Source organism: Podarcis erhardii (genome assembly GCF_964252035.2).
Source record: "Podarcis erhardii genome assembly, chromosome: 14".
NCBI lineage: Eukaryota > Metazoa > Chordata > Lepidosauria > Squamata > Lacertidae > Podarcis > Podarcis erhardii.
In genome coordinates this window covers 17,622,413-17,645,624 of record NC_138503.1, presented here as the reverse complement: position 1 = coordinate 17,645,624, position 23,212 = coordinate 17,622,413, and the positions used below count along the sequence as shown (strand labels likewise).

Below are 23,212 nucleotides of genomic sequence, written 5' to 3'. Positions count from 1 at the left end.
TTTATTTTTACGTGCCTGGCAAAGGCTTTACTCTTTACCCAGGCTTTTAACCCTTAGTTTAAGGGGTAGCATTGTGGCTTTTTGTTGTTGTTGTTGTTTGGGGTGGAATCTGTAAGCCCTGAGGAGTTTTATCTGTCTAGCTGTGTTTTTAGATTTTTATTGGATGTTCTGAACTGGTTTTTATGTAAGTTGTGTTGGGTCACTCTGTGAGAAAAACAACCAACAAATATTATTCTTATTATGTGAACTTGAGAACCTTATATGCTGCAGTTGTCAAAATTTTCATTAAGAAGAGATTTTACCCAACTTAAATTTCATTTCATGCACCTCGGAGTAGTTTCTGGATCAAACACAAAACATCCCTTTGTTTTTCATACAATCGTTTGCGGGGGATTTCCTTTCTGTAGTAATGACGATATATATTACTACGTGTTCATGTCCAGTTTTAGGGAATCTAAAACAGAAGTTGTTTGTTTTTATCAATCATTTGCGGGGGATTTCCTTTCTGCAGTAATGACGACAAATGTTACTGCATGTCCATGTCCAATTTTAGGGAATCTAAAACAGAAGTTGTTTAGCATTTTGTGGAGCTTTGGCATGTATGTGAGTCTAATGGACAAAAGCTGACATTGAGAAACAAAGGGGTCATGTTAAAAAATCATTGTATGTAGTTATTAAGCTTTCCCCCTTATCTTTCCTCCAAGAAGTTCAAGGTGATACAATGAATTCTCTCTTCCCATTTTATCTACACAACAACCCTGTGAGGTAGCTTAGCCTGAGGGAGAATAACTGAGACTGGGTCTCCGTAGTCTCTAACCTACTGCTCTTCAAACTTGGCTCCCCAGATGTCGTTGGACCACAACTCCCATCATTCCTACCATTAACTAAACTAGCTGGTTATGATGGGAGTTGCAGTCCAACAACATCTGGGGACCCAGGGGTGAAGAACTGAAGCCCTGACACCTTGACCTCCACACGGTGCTCTAGTGTCACCAGTTTTGCTTTGACAGCTGCTAAATCCTACCAGCTGCCCACCGACTTGTCTCCAAATATCTGAGATCAAGCTCCGAGGAAATGCTTTTTAATTGTTGTGCAATGTCTTCAGGTCAATTTGCGGCTCTATGTAACGTTGCAGTTGTTGTTTGCAGTGCGTTTTAGATTCCCGAGATTTGTTAATGGCCAAGGGCCAGGAAGACAAATAAGCTTGAACTGAACTGAACTAGATCCATCCCTGGTCAGCAACTAAGTCTTTAACTGCCTCTGACTCACTTCCAGGAGCCAGGCAAATGGCTGTTTTAGCATACAGCCCTCACCTCACATGCTTCAGCTGCTGGCTCTGCAGTGCCCGTGCCACAACTCCTGCACAGAAACTCACATTTTGAACCTTGTGGGCGTGGAGAATAGCTTGCGGCTTGTGAACAAAGCAACACAGGCTTATATCAGGTCCGATTATTTAAGAACAGCGGGAGCTGTCTTGTACCAAGTCAGACCATTGATCCATCTATCTCAGTATTACTTACACTGGCTGACAGCAGCTTTTAGACAGGGTTCTCTCCCAGCCCTGCCTGGAGATGCCAGGGATTTAACCTGCTGGCAAAACACAAGTTCTACCACTCTGCTACGGCCCTTCAAGCTTTTTCTGTCTAGTCCAACCCTCTCTTTTCTGACTGACAGCAGCTTGCCAGAATCTCCTCCAGCAGAGAGCTGTCTTTCCCATCACTTCCTATGTGCCTCATCCTTCTAAACTGGCGGTGTCAGGGATAATAATAATAATAATATATTTTTTTGTACCCCGCCCTCCCCAGCCAAGGCCAGGCTCAGGGCAGCTAACAAGCAATAATAAAAACAAGTTGAACAACTTAAAAACAATATTAAAATACAACATTAAAACATTAAAATGCAGCCTCATCACAGGAGGAGAAAGGAAAAAGAAAGAGGGGGAGGGAATCAAATTGACTCCAAGCCAAAGGCCAGGTGGAACAGCTCTGTCTTACAGGCCCTGCGGAAAGAAATCAGATCCTGCAGGGCCCTGGTCACATGAGACAGAGCGTTCCATCAGGCCGGAGCCAGTGTTGAAAAAGCCCTGGCTCTGGTTGAGGCTAATCTAACTTCCTTAGTGCCCGGGACCTCTAGGGTGTTGCAATTTATGGATAGAATCCAGAACCCTATGCATATAAGGAACGTGCTCACTCACTGTGCCACAAAGCAGCTGCTGTAGATGTTAGATTTTGAGCACTGTTAAAGGTGCCAAATTGTACGTACTGTTTGTTTTGTATTGTGATGATGCACCTGGAGAGGGCACTGTTTCTACTTCCCCGTTCAAGGTCCAAAATGAACAGAGGAAGCTCTTTCCAGGTCAGACATAGGGGTACATCTGTCTACACTAGGATTATCGATTCCGACTGGCAGTGACACCCCAGGGTCTTAGTCAGAGAGAGGTATTCTCCATCACTGGCTACCTGATCCAGGTTTAATGCTAAGAATTAAACCTGGAGCCTTTTGCATGAGAAGCATGTGATCTACTACCAAACTATAGCATCTCCCCAAAGCAGAGAAGCAGCAGACAGGGATAGTGGATAATTGAGTGTGTGCTGCTACACTCCAAATCCCCATCTCTTGCAGCGGTACTCCCACCTCCTGCCCCCACCGCACCTTTTTTTTAGGATGATACAACTGTCTTACTGTCAGACTACTGCCTCGCAACACAAGGCCAACAGTCTTTATGCAGGCTAATAGCAGTTCAGGCTCAGTAGAAAGCACAAGGTCCAGGAGCCAAGAGTTCAGGATCTGTGAGGAAGGGAAGAGATATGACAAAGGCAAGACCCAAACAGGAGCTACAGAGATGTCCCAACAACTGCCATGCACCTCCCGCCAAGCTTTAAAAGATAAGACAGGGTGTGCTCACGCATGAGACTCTCACCCTATGAGCCTGCTGAGTGTGCAGCTGCCTGTTCCTTCAGGATAGGTGCAGCTGTTGCCACCTACAAAGGCAGCCCTGGACTCACAGTGACAAGACCTCCCCTTCTACCTCCAGCATCTCTTCTTCAGCTCCTCCCCTGGCTGGTCACAGCCCCTCCCTACACACACACACAAAGTTTTGATGGGATGTGCAGAGCTTCCTGGTGGGTTATTCTTAAAGGAATGTGGTTAAAAAATTGACCTGACTGTATCAGCCTTGCACATAAGGCCACGAACATTACTAGCCTGAAAAAGTGTGCATTGGCATAACTGTGACCTTGGGAGCAGCCCCGCTAGTATAACTGTAGGGCAAAGATTATCTCATCAGGCCTGAAGCAAGTTGTCATACGCTTCAGGTTGCAGACTCCGCTAACCCAGAAATAGTACCTCGGGTTAAGAACTTTGCTTCAGGATGAGAACAGAAATCGTGCTCCGTGGCGCAGCAGCAACAGGAGGCCCCATTAGCTAAAGTGGTGCTTCACGTTAAGAACAGTTTCAGGTTAAGAACGGACCTCCAGAATGAATTAAGTTCTTAACCCGAGGTACCACTGTGATGGTATTGTTGAAAGGGAGCCCTACCAACTTTTGGTTTTGGTTGTGTGTGTTTTGTAGTTGTTGTTGTTTTGCTACAATAGACTGTTAAACCATTTTCCCATTGCCGCGCAATGTGCATTTCCTATGCGTTCCCATCCCATTATCCTGAAATGGCTTTTTCTGTGCTTCTTCTTGCAGCAGATAAAAAGATGATGCCTTCAGCATCCACAGCCGGTAACCAGCAGATCTACTCTCAAGGGAGCCCTTTCCAGCCGGGACATTCTGGAAAGTCATTCAGGTATTGTACAAGACAGCGGAATGAATCACAAGAAAGGAAACGCAATTGTGTAAGATTCATAGATGACGACAGTCCTTGATTCTTAACAGCATCATGGCTTAATTCTCCCTATAGGAAAGAATCCCTGTGTCCACTTTCCAGAAATCACTTTGCCCTGGAATCATCCACTAATAGGATTTTTCAGGATCTGAAATTTTGTATATGGGCCGCATCATGGTGTTTTTGCAAATGTAGTTGACTTGTGCTCACCTTCTGGGAATGTTGATACAATACAGTTAGTCTCAGTCTAGGTCTCTTGCCCTGATGTATATAGCTGACAATCATTTTTTGCCATTTCTTGAGGGTCTTTGCTGAAATAACATATAGGTTGAGTTTGGAATAAAAATTAAAAATAAAAATTTGGGAAATGCCTTTTTAGAGAGCGACTAATAAACTTGGCTCAGGGCGCAAAAGTATAAATCTCACCTGGATACAGTAAAGAAAAGACAGCCAGTAGAATGCAGAAGGGGGGGGGGGAGGAATTAAGACAAAATGCGAAGAAGTGAAAAGGACTGCAGAGGAGGAGGAGGAGCAAGATGGAAACGGAAGCAAACCAAAAGAGGGGCATTATAATAGTAGCAACAGCCGGGGGGCGGGGTTCAAATACAAGGTAAAGTCTGATGCAGCTTAATAGATTTATTATTTAGATTAATTGATTAAAAACTTTTTGCCTGATTAAAAAAGTGCCCTTTTTTATTTAGAAAAATATTCATATATTGCATCGTTCAGCAATATAAAAACATTAAAAAGAACACAGAATAATATTCAAAATGATTATATTTCTTTCGTGTGTGTGTGTGTGTGAGAGAGAGAGAGAGAGAGAGAGATATAATTTTTATACAACTAGTTTTAAAACAGTGGTTCCCAACCTTTTTTTGGCCATGCCCCACCTAAGCATCTCTAAAATCCTGATTGCCGCCCCCCCCCCCCCACATGACATATAATTCTTATTATTCTAAAAGTGAACTCCTATTCACATGGAGGAAGCCTAAAAGGCCATTAACTTGGTCTAACTCATTCTGGAATTGCCCCTCTTAAAAATCAAATTGCCCCCCTGTGAGGCGTGTGTCCCATGTTGGGAACTGCGGTTTTGAAAACTGCAGAAGGCAGACACCATCTTAGAAGAGGCAACCCCCTTCTCTCTCTCATTCAGATAAAATGCCTCTTCCAAAAAAGGGATGCCTGTTCTTATACACAGATGTGCATCGTCTAAATGCACATTAAACAGCTGTAACTCATGCAGCTATTCAAGTAGGATTTCATTGAATTGTGTAGTGACCCTAAATTTCAGTGCCACTGAACAATGAACAAGAAAGGAGAGAGGGTGAGAGAGCACACCATTCGCCAGTTAGGTGCCCAGGAGAGGGAATTAGAAATCCAATGCCAGCTATGTTTTTGTAGAAACGAGTGTGGTGTGGTTTGTTTTGAGCATATAATTGATAGTGTTGTTCTTGGGAAGGAAACGCTTTTCTTGGAAAGAAAAAAACCTTCCTTGATGTTTATTGCCTGAATGAAAAAGCAATCAGTAAGTAGCCCTAGAGGATATTGCCGATATTAAAATATGCTTTAATTAAATCTGATATGTGAAGCTAGGACTACATTACAGTGCAACTAATTTCCCATGGCTGTTCTGAGGTTTGGGATTCCTGAACTGTTTTCTTTGAAGGTTGTGTGTAGATTTCTATGCTATTCTGTTGGGTGTCTCCTGCAACATAAAAGTGAGGCCGGTATAGTCAAGAAGTATTTATTTGCTTTTGAATGTGACATAATCATGAAAACAGACACAGCACAGAAGATCTCTGATCTCCCTTTTCTGTAGTGTTAGTAATCTGTACAGGGCAAATTTATTACAGTACATAATTTATTACATAACATAACTGCACAGCTAGTATATTTTGAACGAGATTCAATTCTCCATTCAGGGAAATTCCAGAAAGGTACATCATGTCATAGAAGTCATAACAAGACAGCGATCATGCAGTACAAAGTAGTTATGTATTTTATTTTTCCCAGGTTCTTTGATCTTAAAGACTCAAAGTCTGTAATGGTGAGGCTTCCTAAGTTCGCAATCCTGCACACATCTACTTGGGAGTAAGCCCCATTGAACTGAGCAGGGCTTACTTCTGCGTTTGCTTGGATATTAATACTCTACAACCCCTCAACTTGGGATAGCTCAGTTGGTACAGCCTGAAACTCTTTTATCTTAGGGTCGTGGGTTTGAGCCCCACTTTGGGCAAAAGATTCCTGCGTTGCAGAGGGATGAACTAGAGGATCCCCGTGGCCCCTTCTAACTCTGTGATTTCACAGTCTTAAGGCTGTATGCTTTTGAATACCGGTTTCTGGAAACCACAGAAGAGGAGAAAGTCCTCTTGTGCTCAGGTCCTGCTTTCCAGCAGACATCTGGTTGGCCACTGTGAGACCTGTGGTCTGGGTCTTGTCACTGTTTTGTTACAGTGATCTGATTTACTTGGCGTGTGGACGTGGTCCAGAGAAACATGTTGGGTGGGTCTTGCCTGCCTCCCATGACCCTTAAAATGTTACACATGGGCCCTGGGGCACATGACTTTGCCGCATCATCTGACTGCCCACCAATGAGGGTCCATATCTCAGCAACAGACCACATGTTTAGTTTTCAGGCAGGAGCCGTTCCCAGCCCTACCTAGAGGAGCCAGGGATTGGATCCATATGAAGTGTGCTCTCTACCACTGAGCTATGGCCCCTCTAGAAAGGTTTTAAGTACGACTGAGAGAATGCCTGCAAAGCACTCTGAACCCTTGGCCTTTGTTAAACAAATGCTGTGTGTTGCTATTTTTGTTTTCTGCAGAGAAGAAAGTGGAAATGGAAAATATATCATGAAGTGAGAAGTGGGGAAGGAGATATCCTTTATGCTGCTGCATAGCACTTTTGTGTTTGTTTTTTGCAAAAAACAAAACTCGGGAAACAATAGTTTCGTATCTCTTTTGTAGGAAAAGTATACTTTGGGGGCATTCTGCAATTATGAATAGCATCCTTTTTGAAACCAATGCAGGAGGAGGCAATATCACCCATAGCAAATATATTAATTGCATTCAGCCTTCGGTTATATCTGGACTCATCCATGTAAAACGAAGGAATGGAGGTTGCAGGGCTCTGCTTAAGAAGACTGTTGCCCATTGTGTGTGCTCATGTAGGCTGAGGAGGATCTCTTGGAGTTTAAAAACACCTGCAAAAGGCTGGGGGGAGAGTTGTTTTCATCTTCTCCTTTATGCTGCCAAGATTTGAGTCCCTCAGTTGGCACTTTCTGGCTCTGTTACTGGAGCAATTGCCCAAAATTGCTGCCAGGGTACATTTGTGTGTGCCGTGAGTGCAGTGCTAGCATACCATGAGAAATAAATTAAATAATTAAGAGTGTTTTGCAAGCCCAAAATATGTGCCTGTTGCGTTTTTGTGTGTTTCACTGCTCCTGGCCATGCCTCCCCTTAACCAACCTCGGGGGGGGGGGATTCTGCTGCAATTCTTCATCAAATATGACTAGAATGTTCAGAAACGTTGCTGAATTGGTTCATCCTCAGATGAACTTGCCTGTTGCATCTCTGCATGAGTAATTGTTCCAGGTTTAATACTTCCTTCCGGTAGGCACATCCAGGTTAGTGACTTCTGCAGAAAGAATGAGCAGTGGGCATCTCTGAAGGCAGGTATTCCTTCCTCTTGCACACTCTGAAAGTATCTGTGTGCAAATAAGCTACAGTGGTACCTCTACTTGCGTTCACCTCCAGTTACGTATCCTTTGGGATACGTACATGGCAAACCCAGAAGTATTTTTCCGGGTTTTGCCATGCACAGAAGCATTAAACCGCGCCATGCGCAGAAGCAGCACCTCCAGTTGCGAATTCCTCAGGATGCGACCGGAGCTCTGGAACGGATCCCGTTTGCAACCAGAGGTACCACTGTACTTACATTCTTGTTAATTCCTTATCAGGGTCCCTCTTCAGCTTTCTATATATCTTCATTGTTGGTTGATATAGAATACCAGGCAATTAAAAAAACCCTGTATACTTTTAAAATATTGCTATTAGTCCTCGGAAGAAGTTTACTTAAGATCAAAGGGTTATTCTGGGATGTTCAATGCAGCAAAAGTAATAGTCTGCATTTTTTGCATTTGAGTTGTAGTCCATGTATCCCAAAACGTGATTTGTTTAAGTGGTTTACTGGTTGATTGGGAGGTTTGCAAACTGTAATTACAGGTGTTCTTGTAAACAGTAGTTTGCATTCAACAACGTTTTCCTCAGAGCCATTAAATTAATGGACCTAAGGTATTTGTTGATTTTGTTAGGTCTATTCCATGAGTAACATTGGATGCAGTGAGCATCCTTATAACGTCAAACTCATTCCTGTTCTCTCCCTTTGAAGCTCGTCTGTGGTCCACGTGCCCGGCGTCAATGACATCCAGTCGTCATCATCAGCTGGTCAGAACCTGTCCCAGATCTCACGCCAACTAAATCAGAGTCAAGTTGCCTGGACGGGAAGTCGCCCTCCATTTCCAGGACAGGTAGGAGAGTTATAGAAAAAGTTATAGAAAAGGTTTCACTTCCTGGGCCTAAAGAGAGAAGGCAGTAGAGACGGGAGTCTTCCTCTGAGAGGGGACCTTCCTGAATACATATCACCTAAAGACGCTCGCAAAGCCTTGAGCCAGCACTAGCTAACCTAGGAGAGGAGTAGGGAATCTCAGGCGCAGAGACCAGAGGCAGTCCTCAAAGTCTCTTGATCTGGTCCTTGAAACAAATCCCAAGCCCCTTCTCTCACTGGCCCTGTTTGTACACGGAATGCTTTAGCCTGGTTGGATGTGTTAATTACTGATTTATTGTGGATTTGATCATTTGCGGAGTAACCTCACTTGTAGTTACTGCAATTGTTAAAGTATTGTACATGCAGGAATTCGCAAGTGAATAGCTGATGGTTAAGGATAGGTGAGTTTAACGGAATGTGTATTAGAAGCAACTAGGAAAATAAATCAGCAACAAGAGGAAACTTTGGATGCATCAAGAAGAGAGTGTAGGAAACCATTTTTTGAAACCAAAAAAAAGGATTAAATTTATTTTAATTTGTGGCTGATTAGGTAAAAATTAGAGACGCGGGTGGCGCTGTGCTCTAAACCACAGAGCCTAGGGCTTGCCGATTGGAAGGTCGGCAGTTCGAATCCCTGCAACGGGGTGAGCTCCCGTTCGGTCCCAGCTCTTGCCCACCTAGCAGTTCAAAAACACATCAAGTGCAAGTAGTTAAATAGGTACTGCTCCGGTGGGAAGCTAAACAGTGTTTCCGTATGCTGCTCTGGTTCGCCAGAAGTGGCTTAGTCATGCTGGCCACATGACCCGGAAGCTGTCTGCAGAAAAACGCCAGCTCCCTCGGCCTATAGAGCGAGATGATTGCACAACCCCAGAGTCGTCCGTGATGGGACCTAACAGTCAGGGTACCTTTAGCTTTTTAGGTAAAATTTGGAAAAGCAATAAAAGCAATTTGGCAAACTTTTAAAAAAGCCTGGCTGAATGTGTCCTTGAATTCTGATAATGCCTCTTCCTTCCCTGGATGGAGTGTGTTTGTGTGTGTGCTGTACAAAGGTAACATTTACATTCATTGCTGCACCCACTTTTGCCTCTGGTCTGGCATGTGGACCCCCCCCCCAATTCCCACCCAGGAGGGAAATGTGGAACTTCGGACAGAGAGGGGTTCCCCACCATTGGCCTGGGAAGAGTTTGTAGCACAGAGCTATGCTTTGGGTTTCTTGAACTTAAACAGCCCAGAACCCACGTTGCTGGAGCACAGCAACCCACCTAACTAGCTCTGTAAAGATGCTTGTTTTGCAAATAGAGATTGAAGTCTGTTGCGCCACTTTGTTCTTGGGTCAAATGCCACAGGAAGGATGATAACCCCTTGATGTTGTTGTCTTTCACTCTCCCATTCAGCAAATTCCTTCGCAGTCTGGCAAGGCTCAGTCTTCTCCCTTTGCAATTGGAACCAGTCACACTTACTCTGCTGACCCAGCGTCGTACAGCCCCCTGTCCAGTCCTGCTACCTCCTCTCCGAGCGGGAATGCCTACTCCAGCCTAGCTAACAGGACAGCAGGATTTGGTAGGTATCGAGCCTGGCTGCCTCGCCTAAAACAAAAGCGCCACGAGGTACAATGAGGTCTCTTTGACTTACTACGAACATATGTGGATCAGGCCCATGTCCATGGCCCACCTAGTCCAGCATCCTGTTCTCACAGTGGCCAACCAGATGTTCCAAGGGTAAGCCCACAAGCAAGACCTGAGTGCAGCTATGATGTGCAGCTGTCACAATTCATGTGATCTGGGGGCCCAGCAAGCAGAATGGCCAGTTAAAGAGGCTAGACAGTATCTTCACTTTCAAAGCACATTTCTACCACTGTAACAGTCGTGATTTCCCTTTCCCCTCCTCAAATGAATCCTGGAAACCATAGTCTACCCCCTCGCAGAGCTACAATTCCCAGAACTCTTAAAAACCACATTTCCCAGAATTCTTTGGGGGAAGGTCATGTGCTTTATATGTATGGTGTGGGCATGTAGCTTGCTCGACTAAACTGGTGAGCCAGGGTGCACAACCAGAAAGCAGCTTGGTTAATAATAATAATAATAATAATAATAATAATTTATTATTGATACCCCACCCAGTGGCGTAGCGTGGGGGGTGCAGGGGGGGCCGGCCGCACCGGGCGCAACATCTGGGGGTTAGGGTTAGGGATAGGGTTAGGGGGCGCAAATCCACGGGTTAGGGGGCGCAAATTACTTGCCTTGCCCCGGGTGCTGACAACCCACGCTACGCCACTGACCCCACCCATCTGGCTGGGTTTCCCCAGCCACTCTAGCTGGCTCCCAACAGAATATTAAAAACACAAGAAAACATCAAACATTAAAAATTTCCCTACACGGGACTGCCTTCAGATGTCTTCTAAAAGTAAGATAGTGATACCTCGGGCTACAGACACTAAAGGTTGCATTTTTGGGGGTTTTGGAAGCGCCAAAACCCAGAAGTACCGGAACGGGTTACTTCCGGGTTTCGGTGGTTGTGCATGCGCAGAAGCGCTAAATCGCGCTATGTACAGAAGCGCCGAATCGCAACTCGCACGTGCGCAGATGTGGTGCTGTGGGTTGCAAACACGCCTCCTCCACGGATCACTTTCGCAACCTGAGCGTCCGCTGTAGTTGTTTATTTCCTTGACATCTGATGGGAGGACGTTCTATAGGGCGGGCGCCACTACCGAGAAGGCCTGGTTCCCTGTAACCTCACTTCTCACAGTGAAGGAATAATTGCTGAAGGACCAGGGTTCAGGTCCAGCACTCAGCCGTGAAGCTCTTACTGGGTGATCTGCACCCAGGCATTCTCTCCCAGCCTAACCTACCTCATGGGGTTGTTGTGAGGATAAAATGAGAAGGGGGAGAACCATATATATTGCCTTGAGCTCCTTGGAAGAAAGGTGGGATATAAATGCAGAGAAATGAGTAGGAGACACGACTGTACATCTGCAAGCCTAAAAGATGATAGTCAAATCCATTCTTCTTCTCTCTCTCTCTCTCTCTGTGTGTGTGTGTGTGTGTATAGAGGCAGTTGTCTAAAGCAGGGGCAGCAGCCAACATGGTGCCCTCCATATGTTGCTGCATCCCAGCTCCCATCAGTCCCAGCCAGCAGATCAAAGGGATGATGAGCATTGTGGTGCGACAACATATACAAGTGAGAGATGCTGACTACCCCAGTCTATAGGAGATATATGGCGCTCTTTGGTCATCACAAAGTCCATCCACCTTGAGCCCTGAAACCTGGCAGTCTTTTTTTTGTTTAGTTTGTTTGCACTTGGAGAAAATGCTGTTGTGTTGAGTGGGGAGAGCTTGAATTTATATTTTCTCGCGTCAGCAAACTGAAGAGCATATCTCAAGCCCGGAGTTTGTAGCAGATAATTCAGGACAGGCTATGAATCAATTTCTGCGGTTTGAAGGCGAGTGCCAGGAACAAAAGGTGAAGAGAGATCACTTAGATACCAAAGCCTCCCATAAGCATGGGGGTTATTATTACTGTTTTGTTTTTTTAAGTCACACTCAGAGAAGCTCAAAACTCGACCAAAATATTCCCATTGAGGAAGGGTCTTTTGCTTTGACCTTACCAGACTTCATTCAAGTTTCCTAATTCCGTTACAGTGGTACCTCAGGTTAACAACTTAATTAGTTGCGGAGGTCCGTTCTTAACCTGAAACTGTTCTTAACCTGAGGTACCACTTTAGCTAATGGGGCCTGCTGCTGCCGCAACACGATTTCTGTTCTCATCCTGAAGCAAAGTTCTTAACCTGAGGTACTATTTCTGGGTTAGCGGAGTCTGTAACCTGAAGCATCTGTAACCCGAGGTACCACTGTATTATGAATTGGGTCCTTTTACATAACAGATGACTATAATACTCTCTTTAACTTACCATCCATGAGCTCAAGGGACACAGAGGGACTTTCTCATTGGGTGCCTCTCAGCTTTGAAATTCTCTCCCCTTTTACAGGAGATTCACCAAAGTCTGAGTCTCTGCACCTTCCAGAATCTGTGGAGGATGTTCTCCTTCAAAGTGGCTGTTCTGTCCAGGGATGGGGTCAGGTTGGGCCAGATGAGATTGATTTAACCAGTGCAAATGGTAGGGGTAGGTTATGCAAGGTTTTGACATTAGGCAGGCAAATTGCATTCTCCATGGGATTCCACAGCACTCTAAGCTAGGTCATTTTAGACTGTACCTAATGGTCTTGCCGGGGGGTGCTCTTCAGAAGATAATGCATATGATTACTTCACATTTTAAAATGTGTCAAGTCAGCCCACCTGCATTGTGGGGAGGGGCTTCCTGTTCATTCCATTAAGTGAGGCCCTTGACTTCTGCCCTAAAGTCCTGCCCTCCCCACGCACAACTGCTGGGATTCCAGATGCAGCTGTTCTGCCTGTCCTCTGTTTATTCAGGGCATTACTATTATGATTAAGAAAAAGGAGTAATTTTAACTCTTGCACAAAAGTGCAGATATGGAACCAGTTTTTCGCTATGGCATTTGGCTTTTTTTTAAAAAAAAATAGATAAAGTTACGCATTTGACCCATTCCTTGATTTCAGACTAGTGGGATTAGGTGATGAATATTATTTATATGTTTATGTAATTGTTGTAACTTTTTACAGTGGTACCTCGGGTTACAGACGCTTCAGGTTACAGACTCCTCTAACCCAGAAATAGTGCTTCAGGTTAAGAACTTTGCTTCAGGATGAGAACAGAAATCGCGTGGCAGCAGCAGGAGGCCCCATTAGCTGCTAAGTGGTGCTTCAGGTTAAGAACAGTTTCAGGTTAAGAACGGACCTCCAGAACAAATTAAGTTCTTAACCTGAGGTACCACTATATATACATAGCATATCCTTCCTACTTTATCAAGATGCTTAAGGCAGCTTTCAAATTTAACCAGCAGAAACCAGTGAAATACAGACTTTAAGCATACTTTAGAACCCATCTCATTGGTTGATACAGTAATACAGAGCAAAGCTCCTAACAATCTGTAATGCCTACATAACTTACTTTTTTAAAATCTGGTTTCACATCTCTGCTTAAATGATTGCAGTGTGGGGCTTTGGTACACCTCTTTTGGAAGGGGGTTCTAGGGCTGGGGAGCCACCACAGGAAAGGCCCTGTCTTTTTCAGTTTCCGTCTGGACAGATGCCACATCCGCACTATACATTTAAAGCAGTATCATACCAATTTAAACAGTTACGGCAAATCCTAGGAAGTGTAGTTTATAAAGGCTGCTGAAAGATGTCTGGAGACACCTATACTCTTCTCACAGAGCTACAATTCCTAGAGTGGTTTTAACAGTCAGTTCCTCGTCCCAGTGAACTTTGGGAATTGTAGCTCTGTGAGGGGAATAAAAGGTAAAGGTAAAGGTACCCCTGCCCGTACGGGCCAGTCGTGTCCGACTCTAGGGTTGTGCGCCCATCTCACTTAAGAGGCCGGGGGCCAGCGCTGTCCGCAGACACTTCCGGGTCACGTGGCCAGCGTGACAAGCTGCATCTGGCGAGCCAGCGCAGCACACGGAAACACCGTTTACCTTCTCGCTAGTAAGCGGTCCCTATTTATCTACTTGCACCCGGGGGTGCTTTCGAACTGCTAGGTTGGCAGGCGCTGGGACCGAGCAACGGGAGCGCACCCCGCCGCGGGAATTCGAACCGCCGACCTGACGATCGGCAAGTCTTAGGCACTGAGGTTTTACCCACAGCGCCATCCGCGTCCCGGGGGTGAGGGGAATAGGGATATCCTAACAATTCTCAGCACCCTTTACAAGCTACAGTTCCCAGGATTCTTTGGATGAAGCCGTGGCTGTTTAACGCAGTATCATAGTGCTTTAAATGCATAGTGCCGATGGGGGCAGAACGAGAACAGAGCCTCTCCTTTAGCCCTTGACAGGCAATGCATGTGAGTGTGCGTGTAACGTTATAAAGGAGAAGTTAATCCTAAATGCATGAAGGAACACTGTTCAAACCTCAGGCATAGAGGACTAGACCTAAGGTAGGCAGGAATGAATATAACACCCGTCCTGAAAGACCTACACTGGCTCCCAGTACATTTCTGAGCGCAATTCAAAGCACTGACCTTTAAAACCCTAAACAGCCTCGGCCCAGTATACCTGAAGGAGCGTCTCCACTCCCATCGTTCTGCTCAGACACTGAGATCCAGCTCCGAGGGCCTTCTGGCAGTTCCCTTTCTGTGATAAGTGAGGTTATAGGGAACCAGGTAGAGGGCCCTCTTAGTGGTGGCGCCCGCCCTGTGGAACGCCCTCCCATCAGATGTCAAGGAAATAAACAACTATCTGACGTTAGAAGACATCTGAAGGCAGCCCTGTTTAGGGAAGTTTTTAATGCTTGGTGTTTTATCGTGTTTTTAATATTCTGTTGTGAGCTGCCCAGAGGGGCTGGGGAAACCCGGCCAGATGGGCTGCGTTTCTACATTATTATTACCGTATTTTTCGCCCTATAGGATGCACCGGCCCATAGGACGCACCTAGATTTGGGGGAGGGGGGAATAAAGGGAAAAAAATTATTCCCCCCCCCCCCAGATGTGGGGCTGGGGCGGGGGAAGCCCGGGCTCCCACAGCTTGCGGAGAGCTGCGCGAAGCCTGCTCTGGGAGCTTGCGGGGCTGGGGGAGGGGGAAGCATGCCGCAAGCCTCCAAACCACGTCGGGAGACCACGTCCGCCTCCCCACTGTCCCCCGAGCTTGTGGGGCTGTCGGTGGGGCTCTCCTGAAGCCTGGAGAGCGAGAGGGGTCGGTGCGCACCGACCCCTCTCACTCTCCATGCTTCAGTGAAAGCCTGCATTCGCCCCATAGGACACACACACATTTCCCCTTCATTTTTGGAGGGGGGAAAGTGTGTCCTATAGGGTGTAAAATACGGTATTATTATTATTATTATTATTATTACTATTACTATTATTATTATTATTATTTGTTTAGTCAAAAAAGAAAAGAAAAGAAGTACATTTTTTAAAACCCACTCTTGTAACTTTTTTTTATTTTCCAGCTGAAAGCAGCCAAAGCAGCGGACAGTTCCAAGGGAGGCCTTCGGAGGTGTGGTCCCAGTGGCAAAGCCAACATCACAACCAGCAAAACAGTGAGCAGCATCCTCACCAGCAAACCAGCCAGACAGAAGTGTTCCAGGTGAGTCCCTGGACCCGTGATTCAGCATGGTCTCTTGCAGGTGACCTTTTGGGTCCTGTTAAAAGGCAGCAAACTGTCAACAAATATCCTTTTATCCAGGGGTCAGCAACCTTTTTCAGCCATGGGCTGGTCCACCACCCCTCAGACCATGGGGGGGGCAGACAATATTTTTGGGGGGAAATGAACAAATTCTTATGCCCCACAAATAACCCAGAGATGCATTTTAAACAAAAGGAAGCATTCTACTCATGATTCCTGGACTGTTGGCAGGCTGGATTTAGAAGGCGATTGGGCCACATCCGGCCCCCGGGCCTTAGGTTGCCTGCCCCTGGTTTATTCCTTATGGAAAGAAATGGTCGGTCATCTGGTCACATCCAAGCTAGATGGTAGCAGGATGCTGTATGTGGAGCTACAAAAACTGAAGTTTGGTGCCAGCTCCAGGTTTAAGTGGCCCTACGCAGGTGTGGGCCCTGGTGGGCTTACCTGGCTGGGCTGGCAATGCGCTACACCAGTCCTGAGATTTTGTACAGGGCACTTCTTTCCCTAAATTGCGAGCTGACTGTTCCTTGCTGCTTTTGCCGTTAGTTGCTGTACAGCAGGCTTCCTCAACCTCGGCCCTCCTGATGTTTTGAGGCTACAATTCCCATCATCCCTGACCACTGGTCCTGCTAGCTAGGGATCATGGGAGTTGTAGGCCAAAAACATCTGGGGGGACGAGGTTGAGGAAGCCTGCGGTGCAGTTAAGTGACAAAGGGGGAGATGCTAAAGGGGCTTTGCCCTAGATAAGGATACAGTGGTACCTCGGGTTAAGAACTTAATTCGTTTTGGAGGTCCGTTCTTAACCTGAAACTGTTCTTAACCTGAAGTACCACTTTAGCTAATGGGGCCTCCCGCTGCCACCATGCAATTTCTGTTCTCATCCTGAAGCAAAGTTCTTAACCCGAGGTACTATTTTTGCGTTAGTGGCGTCTGTAACCTGAAGCGTCTGTAACCCAAGGTACCACTGTACAAGGAAAATCACCTTTCTCTTTCATTTTATTTTATCATCCAGGATATGCTGCCTATTCCAGGAGATCCAACCCAAGGGACCGGCAATTACAACATTGAAGATTTTGCTGATTTGGGAATGTTTCCTCCATTTTCTGAGTAAATTTTACCTAGCCAGATAACCTCTGCAAAGGACATTCTGGGAAAGGAAATCAGCATACCAGGGTAGTATGAGATCTGCTTTCCCTGTGTTAACATTATCATAGAAGCTATAAAACAAGAAACACTTGCGCTCCTTCCAAGTGTTGACCATGCAAGTTCTAATGAAATAACCTAACGCCACCTGGTTGGCATTCGCCACAAGGATTCATTTTGTATTTCATTCCCATTTGTGGTAGGGTTTTGAGCTTGGGTGGGGCGGGTGGTGGGGACGAGCAGGGAGGCGCTTTGATTTTTAACTTTCTCTCGGCTCTTAATATTTGAATGTGAACCATTTCTAACTTCCCTCCTTAGAGAAAGCTGCTTGTGTGAACAGATAATGAAATAAACACTCCAGTCCTCTGCTGGCTACTTGAAGATAAGACTTCTAGTTGTGAGACTCCCTAGCTGTGACTCATAGACCACGGGGGGTCAGAGAGCTCCATTCTGGTGGTTCTTGGAAAGGTAGCAGAACAGCTGAGAGTGTCTGTACATGGTTGTGCAAATGGTCCCCTCACCCCATGACAACAGAGATTGAAGCCATTTTGATCCTTTTTATGGTCATTTTAGGCCAATTTGAATGTAAGGTTGTGTAACTATAACCTAGTCCTTTCTGGCAGGAGATTCCAGCGCCTTTCCTATCTCATTTTAACACAGCTAGGCTTGAATGTATGTACATTTTAGTACTATCTGTATATCTGGTGTTGTACAAACTGGATCTTGAGTTTTGGATTTGTTATTTTACCATATACAAGGGAAGTCTGTGAGAAGGGACAAATGTACCTGAAGAGGGTAGCAATATATTTGGAGGTCTTACAGTCCAAGCTTAAGGGGACAGGTTGCACATGTATTTCGTTTTGAAATCCCTATATGCCCATTGGGGCTCTGCACACCACTCCATCGGCTATATAAATTAATGTGGCTTTGGCAATCTACGGTTTCATCTGCTGGTAACACTCAGCCAAACCATTATGATAACATTTCTGTGCAGTGTTCCTTTGCACCCTACAGCTGGGTTGTGATCATAATACTGCTTGAAAGTGGTTTAGAAAACAAACAAAACATGTGGGTTGTTGTTGCTTTTTAAGCTCAGCAAGAAATTGGCAAGCAACGTTGCAGCAATAGCTGGAGTCAACAGCTGTGTTGGGCCATTGGTTTCTGGAAAGGGGCAGGTTCTAATGTGGAGCCTAACTTGCTTCCTAGCCATCTTTAGCTAACAAAATGGTGGTGGTGGTGCTTCTGTGGAAGAGGCTAGTTCAAAATGCTTATCAAATGGAAGGTGGAAAGACATGTTAACTCTGTGCTTGGAGCTGCGGTCAGATCTCCCACTTGCAACTGTTAGAATCAATTTTCACCCCCAGCCCTGCTCAGCTGTAATGTGTAGGATCAGTTATCTATGGCCATGAGGTCATATTGTGGAATGCTTTCCTGCCCATCATTGGCCACTGCTGGCTGGGGCAGAGAAAGGTAGCAGCATTCCAATAAAGGGATTAGCCATTTTGTTTGAATTTTAATGAGAAACCACCTAATTCATGCTTTCTGTACCATTAAGCCTGCCAAAACACAACTATCCTTTGGCATTCACACTTCTCTGAATTTTGCAATGGAGTTTCTCCAGACAGAAAATGTGTACCAAAATGCATAAATTGGAAGAAAGTGTGCATAAAAATGCATGCATTCGTGAAAATGACACATAAGCGTGCAGTTTTTTAAAGGCAAATTGCAATAATTTGTATATTGATTGAAAATGCACATAGAAATGTGTATATTAGGAAAAATTAGCACTAAAATGCTGACAAATTTTAATGAGGATTCCCTCCCCCCCCCCATTGCAAATTGCTGGAGAAATGAACTTAAGAGCGGGGGGGGGGAGAGAGAAACTTGGAGAACCAGAAATTGACAGATTCATCCAACTCTACAAAATGAGCCTGATATGCCTGGTGCAGCAGTACCGTTTTCAACAGAAGTCTCATCTTGAGTGTAACATGTAGTTCCACCTATAATTTAAACCATCTGTTTCCATATTTGGTTTGATTTCCTTTCTTTGCATTAAAGCACAGTATGTAATTACAGGTACCTCTTAACAAGTCTACTGTTACTTAAGCTTCTAGTTCATTTCTGGCGCAGAGTTAACCACCATGTTCGATTTCTCCTATTAACACAATGTGCATTTTTACACACTGGACAGCATTCAACTAAATAGTTGCACTAGTTCAAGGATGAACACTAGTGCGGTGGGATTTTTTTCTCCTCTCATCCCCCCATGCCATCCCCAAATCTGCTCTGAAGGGTTGGAGAAAACCCCAGAACAGATTTAGGGAGCCCAGCAGGAGGAGAGAACATTCCATTGTGCGAGAAGAAATCCTTCTGCTAGTGGAACATTTTGCATAGCGCTACATAGAATACAACTCTGTATCCTTGTTTTTCCTCTCCCTTCCAAAAGTTACTCGGCCATGCAGCCATCAATGCCTTATCAATGTCATACTGTCCAATTTGTAGCCTCGCAAGATGGGCAATGGACAGATGTGTTTGAGAGTTGGTGAGTTTGTTTTTGTGGCTGTGTTCAACTTAGAAATCAAGAAACAAGGCTGGCCCTTAGCTCTGTAGGCTGGGGAGGGGCCAGAAGGTGTTGCTAAACATGGGTAGGCAAAGGGTAGAATGGTAATGTTTTGCTATAAATATGGGAGCAAAAGATGAGCTAAATTGTCAAACCTGTTTTTCTGGATTAACAACTGCATGGACACAGGCCATTCTGCTTATAGTAACTCCTGGCATGATCCAGCCAAAGTTAAGCACTTTTCATACTACAGTGGTACCTCTGATTATGTACTTAATTCGTTCTGGAGGTCCGTTCTTAACCTGAAACTGTTCTTAACCTGAAGCACCACTTTAGCTAATGGGGCTTCCTGCCGCTGCCACTGCACTGCTGGAGCACGATTTCTGTTCTCATCCTGAAGCAAAGCTCTTAACCCGAGGTACTATTTCTGGGTTAGTGGAGTCTGTAACCTGAAGAGTATGTAACCTGAAGCGTATGTAACCCGAGGTACCACTGTAGTGAACCCAATCCAGCACTAAAGCCCCACTGATTTAATGGGAAAGAGTGGCAAGCAAATACTTAGTTAGAACATCCCATTAGGGCTATCTAAGTATATCCAACCCATGTATCAGCTGCGGTCAGCTGATCATGCCCTCCTTGAGTTGTCCACATGACAAGCAGTTAAAACTGCAACAGTGAAAAGGAGGCATTTTGCTAAAGTGGCCTCAAGGCTTGCAGACAGCATGCTTTTAAATATGATGTGCTGTGTTTGGGCAGGGATTTGGTTGGTTGAGGACTACATCTGTAATTATTATTTGCTGCTGATGCATTAAATTGTTGTTGTTATTATCATCATACACTCCTTTGAACATTGGGAAAGTGCCCTCTTAAGTATATTGACTAAATGTATTTGCTGGTCTGATCACATCCTGTCATGTGACCAGCGCAGAGATCTGACAAGCCAGCAAACCCAAGATTCTTGCAGGCTCTGACTTCCATGACTTGCCTCATCCTTCTCTTGACTCCACCCCTTGGTCTGCCCATTCATCCCGAGACATTGGTTTCTACCATGGCTCAGCCCTTGATCCTTCATTTCTGCCTGTGGGGCGGGCAGAATTCAACACAGTTCACATTTAAAGGTGGGCATAGCTAATTCACACTTTCTGAAAATACGCAAAACAAAACACAGCCATCCTTTGAAATTCACGTCTCCAATTTTGTGGTGCAGTTCCCCAAACAAATAGTGCGTACAGAAATGCATATACCAGGGTAAAGTAGGCATAGAATAGAGTTACTTCTAAATTCCTTATATTAAAGAAAATTGCTTTGCAAAAATAAAAGTGTGTACATTGTATAGAAACGTGTATGTTATGAAATTTCATCACAATTTCGGTGCAAGTTTCTCCTAAGGACTTTTTAAAACAAAGAATTTTCAAACTGAAACTCAATCTGCGCTGATTTTGAGATAGGAAAAATGAGAACCCGAGTGAAACCAAAATGGACAGATTCATCCAACTGTAGCTCAGGCCCTTTTCTAGGTGGGAGTGAGGAGGAAACGTTTTTCGAACACCAAGCATTATTTTCCCACTGAAAACAATGTTCTTAACTATGGCAAGATCAACCTCATTGACCTCAGTAGGGAAGAGGTAAGCAGGCGTTTGGAACTCTCTTTCATTTAAAACTGAAAGTGCTCAGTTCAGAGCTTCAGATTATGTGCCATACCTTTGCCCCTTAAAAATAAAAATATATGCCAATGGTGGGTGGGTGTGCGTGTTTTAATTGACTTTTTCTACCATTTGCATCCGTATCTGTTAGAGCCATTTGGTGTCAATGTGGAACTGTGTTGTGGATAAAACTGTATTTTGTACTTCTAAGTGTTCTGTATAGCAAAACCAGTTTTGTGTGTCTGTATAATTAATAACCTGCCTTTTAAATTTTCATTAAAATAATAAAGCATCACAAGCTGTTGTTAACTGCTGCTGTCGTGTAACGCAGGGGTGGAGAACCTCCGTCCTGAGAACCAAACACAACCATCAAGCCAGCCCACAGGTCTCTTCTCCAGGCCACATTCCTTGACAGCCTTGCTTCCTACACTCCTCGAGTGCTTTTGTGGGGCTGGACAGTGCCCTTGAAATGTGACGATGCCCCTTTGCTTGCCTGAATGGATTGTAGAGAGAGGTGGGTGTGGTGTAGGAATTTTTGACTTTCACATGGCTGGAATGTAGCCAGCTGTACAAAGGTAAGACTCGCATCTTTTGATCCACCCGTTTTTGCCCACCTACCACTGTCATGTGATTCCCAGAAGGCTCCCTGTGAAGTCCCTCAGACTGTATGTTCTCCTACACCTGAGAACATCATAAGAGCCTGCTGGATCAGGCCAATGTTTCACGTAGTCCAACATTCTGCTCTCACTGTGGTCAACTAGGTGCCTAGGAGAACCCTGCAAGCAGGACATGAACACAGGAGCCTTTTCCATGTATGTGGCCTCCAGCAACTGGTTTTCAGAACCATTACTGCCTCCAACTACGGAGGCAGATTGTGGACATCAAGAGCCTTTTCCTCCATTAGTTTCTCTAACCTTTGAAAACCATCTATGTGGCCATCACTCCCTCCTCAGGAGTGAGTTCCATACTTAAACTTTGTGCTGCATGAATAAGTACCGTATTTTCCATTCTATAAGATGCACTTTCTTCCTCCTAAAAAGTAAGGGGAAATGTCTTTGCGTCTTTCGGAGCAAATGTGTGGTCGATCACTGGCTCCCTTTCCGGCCCCTTGCCCAGGCCTCCATTGTTGAATGTTCTGTTTGTTTCCCCAGCGACATGTGACTGGCTGATTATCTGTCTGGAAACTATAGAAATGGCTCCCTCTCCTTTCCTAAAGAAGCTGCAGAACTGTGAGTTGAACCCCCCAAAAACAAGGCTTTTCCCCTTTGTAAAAGAAGCTGCACAACTGTGAGCTGATCCTCAAAAGTGGGGCTTTCCCCCTTTGCAAAAGAAGCCGCACAACTGTAAGCTGATCCCCCCCCAAAAGGGGCTTTCCCCCTTTCCTCCTCTGAAAACTAGGTGCATCTTATGGAGCGAAAAATAACTGCACTTTTTATCTATCCTGAATCTTCCAGCATTCAGCTTCATTGCATGTCCACAAGTTAAAGGGTTAAGAGAGGGAAACCTCTGTCCACCTTCTTCTCGCCCCTGCATAATTTTACAAGCTATCATGTTGCCTCTACATAAAGTTATGGACACCGCCTCTACACGATGTAGTGAATATTCTTGACTCTAATGCAAAGAAATGGATCTTTGGGTTGTATCCATCTACATTGTACTCAGAGTAGACCCATTAAACTCCATTGGCCCAAGTTCCATCATTTTAGTTAATTTTAATGGGTGTACTCTGAACAGGGCTAGCAACCCTTTAATTTTATTGACTGAGCAACCTAGGTTGCAATCTCAAATATGCTTACCAGCATGGCCCACTGATCTTAGTGAGATCTACCTAAGTAAAAAAGTGCATAGGATTCTACTATTCCGTAATTTGCTTGTGATTTTTTTTTATTCTACATTTCACACTTTTTTGAGCAACTGCCTCAGAGGCTGGATGGCATGGGTAAGTTTATGTGTGTTTCCCAAAGGCAGGCAGTGATGCCTCCCACATGGGGTCACCACTGAGAAGGCTGTGCTAATAAACGGCAAAAGCAGCATTAAAAGATGGAAATTGGAGCAGGAACTCACTCACTAATCTCAAAATACAGCACTGGGGAGGGCGGTGTCCCACTGAAGGAATATATATAATGGAGAAGAGGGCAAGGTGTAATGTATATGAGTAGGGAAGAAATGAAAACATACAAATGTTGTTAAAAGTAGCATCAGATTTTGCAGCGACAGCTAATCCAAAATGATCATTGTGGTGGAAGTAGAATTGCCTCTTGATGGCCTCTCATGACCACCCTATGATTTTTAAGGG

General features: G+C 44.9%; 1 protein-coding gene and 1 long non-coding RNA gene across 5 annotated transcripts in view; one reads left to right on the top strand and one right to left on the bottom strand.

Annotated features, from left to right (window-relative positions):
- ARNT2 (aryl hydrocarbon receptor nuclear translocator 2) overlaps positions 1 to 16,799 on the top strand; it is a 155,010-nt gene extending 138,211 nt beyond the window's left edge. For all 4 annotated transcript variants that reach the window (XM_081838933.1, XM_081838932.1, XM_081838934.1 and 1 more), the window contains exons 15-19: positions 3,691 to 3,790; positions 8,219 to 8,357; positions 9,769 to 9,934; positions 15,395 to 15,531; positions 16,583 to 16,799. In XM_081838933.1, coding sequence (XP_081695059.1) covers positions 3,691 to 3,790; positions 8,219 to 8,357; positions 9,769 to 9,934; positions 15,395 to 15,531; positions 16,583 to 16,681 — 641 coding nt within the window. In that variant the 3' untranslated portion in view covers positions 16,682 to 16,799. The remainder of the gene's footprint in view (positions 1 to 3,690; positions 3,791 to 8,218; positions 8,358 to 9,768; positions 9,935 to 15,394; positions 15,532 to 16,582) is intronic.
- LOC309329007 lies at positions 15,350 to 22,006 on the bottom strand. The gene is made up of 2 exons (XR_014151009.1): positions 21,913 to 22,006; positions 15,350 to 15,586 (listed from the first exon to the last, which is right to left on the bottom strand). It is a non-coding gene; the product is annotated as an uncharacterized lncRNA (long non-coding RNA).
- Positions 22,007 to 23,212: the final 1,206 nt, after the last annotated feature.